Source organism: Loxodonta africana, chromosome 8 (genome assembly GCF_030014295.1).
Source record: "Loxodonta africana isolate mLoxAfr1 chromosome 8, mLoxAfr1.hap2, whole genome shotgun sequence".
In the NCBI taxonomy this organism is placed as follows: domain Eukaryota; kingdom Metazoa; phylum Chordata; class Mammalia; order Proboscidea; family Elephantidae; genus Loxodonta; species Loxodonta africana.
This window is the reverse complement of record NC_087349.1, coordinates 34,930,013-34,932,512: the sequence shown is the minus strand read 5'-3', so window position 1 is coordinate 34,932,512 and position 2,500 is coordinate 34,930,013. Positions and strand designations below refer to the sequence as shown.

The 2,500-nt window shown below is 35.0% G+C and overlaps 1 protein-coding gene across 1 annotated transcript in view; it reads left to right on the top strand.

The window, feature by feature from the left end:
* The window catches only part of FOXP2 (forkhead box P2), a 643,684-nt gene that overhangs the window by 602,455 nt on the left and 38,729 nt on the right, over window positions 1-2,500 (top strand). The window contains exon 13 of the mRNA XM_023544567.1: window positions 1,664-1,751. Coding sequence (XP_023400335.1) covers window positions 1,664-1,751 — 88 coding nt within the window. The remainder of the gene's footprint in view (window positions 1-1,663; window positions 1,752-2,500) is intronic.

Here is a 2,500-nt window from a genome sequence, read left to right as displayed (position 1 = left end):
AAGCCCGCAAAATAAATTTTAACCGTTTTTCTGTTAATGAGGAGTTAGTGACACTTTATGGGTCTACATGCTATAAACTGACCTTTTGTTTCACTCTAACATTCCAGACCTCCTTTCCAGAAAGCACACATGAATTTTAGTCCTCATTGTAGTTAGGTTCGTAACAGAACAGACTGGAGCGGAGCTTAGAGCAGACAGGTACAGTGGAAGTGCCTTTCCTGTACTCTAACCACACACCTCAAGCTTGACCCCATACACCTTGCTATTTTAGTCCACGGTTTCTTCTCAGCTGAAACTGACAATTGTGCCAAGATACATGGAGGCTTGGTTGTTATGATCAATGAGGAGATATGGAAACAAACTAAGGTGTGGGGCAGAATGGAACAAAGGATTCTAACTGCTGAGCCTCGATCCACTGTCAGCCTAGTTGTTTTCAGCAACATTTTAATTCTTCTTCAGACGTGTTACATATATGTTACATATATGTCTGTCTACATTTTTTCAGCTTCATTATTAGCTTCAAGAAACATAGGTAAATAATTTGAATGAGTACAAAAAACGTATCTGAGTTCAGTACACTCAGGACTGTACTAAACTTATGGAACTGTCACACCACTTCAGATGACACTTGTGCTTTACATCAGTAAATATTTAGATTCTTACTTAATTTTGCAAATATTTTTGTTCAGTTTTGCCATTTGACTTACACGCATTGATGGGAACGTCTCTAAAATTGCTGCCTTAGTTTGCCCATTGGTGGAATGGACACACCAAAAAACACTGAATTGCTTAAGGATTACTTCTTTTAATTGGGGGAGGCAGAAAAATTATATCTCACACATTACAAAGAACAGACTATTAAATATTTTCATGTTCATTGGAGATGCTGCTCTGCTAAATTACTTTTGGTATATTAACATCTCATTCACTAAAGAGATCTCTTTAAACAGTGTATAATAATAATAATAGACTAATATATATTCAAGATTGAAGTAAAATAATTAGAATAACTTATCTTTCAATGTTTTGCATAAGTTTGGGACAGATGTCTTACAAATAGGACATTAGACACAAAATATCTTCCTTAAGATTTTGATTATCGGAATCTTCAGTGCCGTTTATTTGTTAGTAACAGCAAGTGATCATTCTTCTTAAGTATTTATGTCTCCATGGGATGTGAGTTTGCCATCTTTATATGATTCACACCACATCCCAGTGAAATAAGATATCACTCACTAAATAACATCGTAGGAACCACAAACTGTTTTAACAGAAATTGAATAGAGAATTGCCTTTGTTCTCTTCAGAATTACTTTTGGTTCATATAGTTATAACGTGTCCTTTAAAAAAAATGACATGAGTATATGAAATACATCTAGTGATTGCCACTATTACTCTGTAAATGGTTGGGGGAAAATATTTTGTATGATAACTTATAGGCTTAGTGACAATGACATTTTCTGCCATTTTAAGGGTCTGTTTATATTACATAAATAATTTTCAATAAACATGTAAGCATATTTAATTTTACTCTATGGTGTCAAGGCATCCCTTTTTTTTTGAGAAGGTCACTATGACTTTACTGTAATGCTGATTAAGTGGAGCTCAGACCATTGAGACAGACATTGCTTAGCATTCTGTGTTGTGTTTTGTGTTTGTTCAGGCACCTTAACAACGAACATGCGTTGGATGACAGAAGCACTGCCCAGTGTCGAGTGCAAATGCAGGTGGTACAACAGTTAGAAATACAGGTTTGTAAATACGAACTTAATAGGCTCTCTTCTCAGGTTTCTGGCGTGTTAAATTGAGCACGGGGCAGATTCTGGGTCTTTTAACCCACATTTCATTGTCTCAGTAACACAAGGACTAATAAAACCCACCCATTGCCATCTAGTCAGTTCCAACTCATAGCTACCCTATAGGACAGAGTAGAATTGCCTGTAGAGTTTCCAAGGAGCACCTGGTGGATTTGAACTGCCAACCTTTTGATTGGCAGGGTTTCCACAATGACTAATAGAGCTACATAAAATTTTAGATTGTTGTTAACCATGGCAATGATTCATAACTCAGAATGGACTGCTATAGTTTAATATACTTATCACTTAGACTTATAGAACCTTCAGCCTACATCATATATATTTGGCTGGTCCAAAACAGTCAAATCTAAGTTTCCCTTAATGCATGTTAGACCAATTGAATATGATTCTGCGAAGGAGGTAGTTTTTACATGAACTAATCTTGATTTTTCCATGGTATTTTCATTATAGGAAAAGGCAAATCTCTCAGTATATTACTTGTCTCTAATATAACACCCTGAAAAAAAATGTTTTTCTTTCAGGCTTCTAGTGTATTTTTTGAACTTGCAAAAATTCTTAATACTTGTCTTTAGTTGGAATAATGGAAAATTATGTATAGTATTTCAAATGGTGATATTTGTATCAAATGCTGCTGATTGTTTTTAAAGAAACATTTCTGTGAAGTTTTAAAAACAGAATTTGGC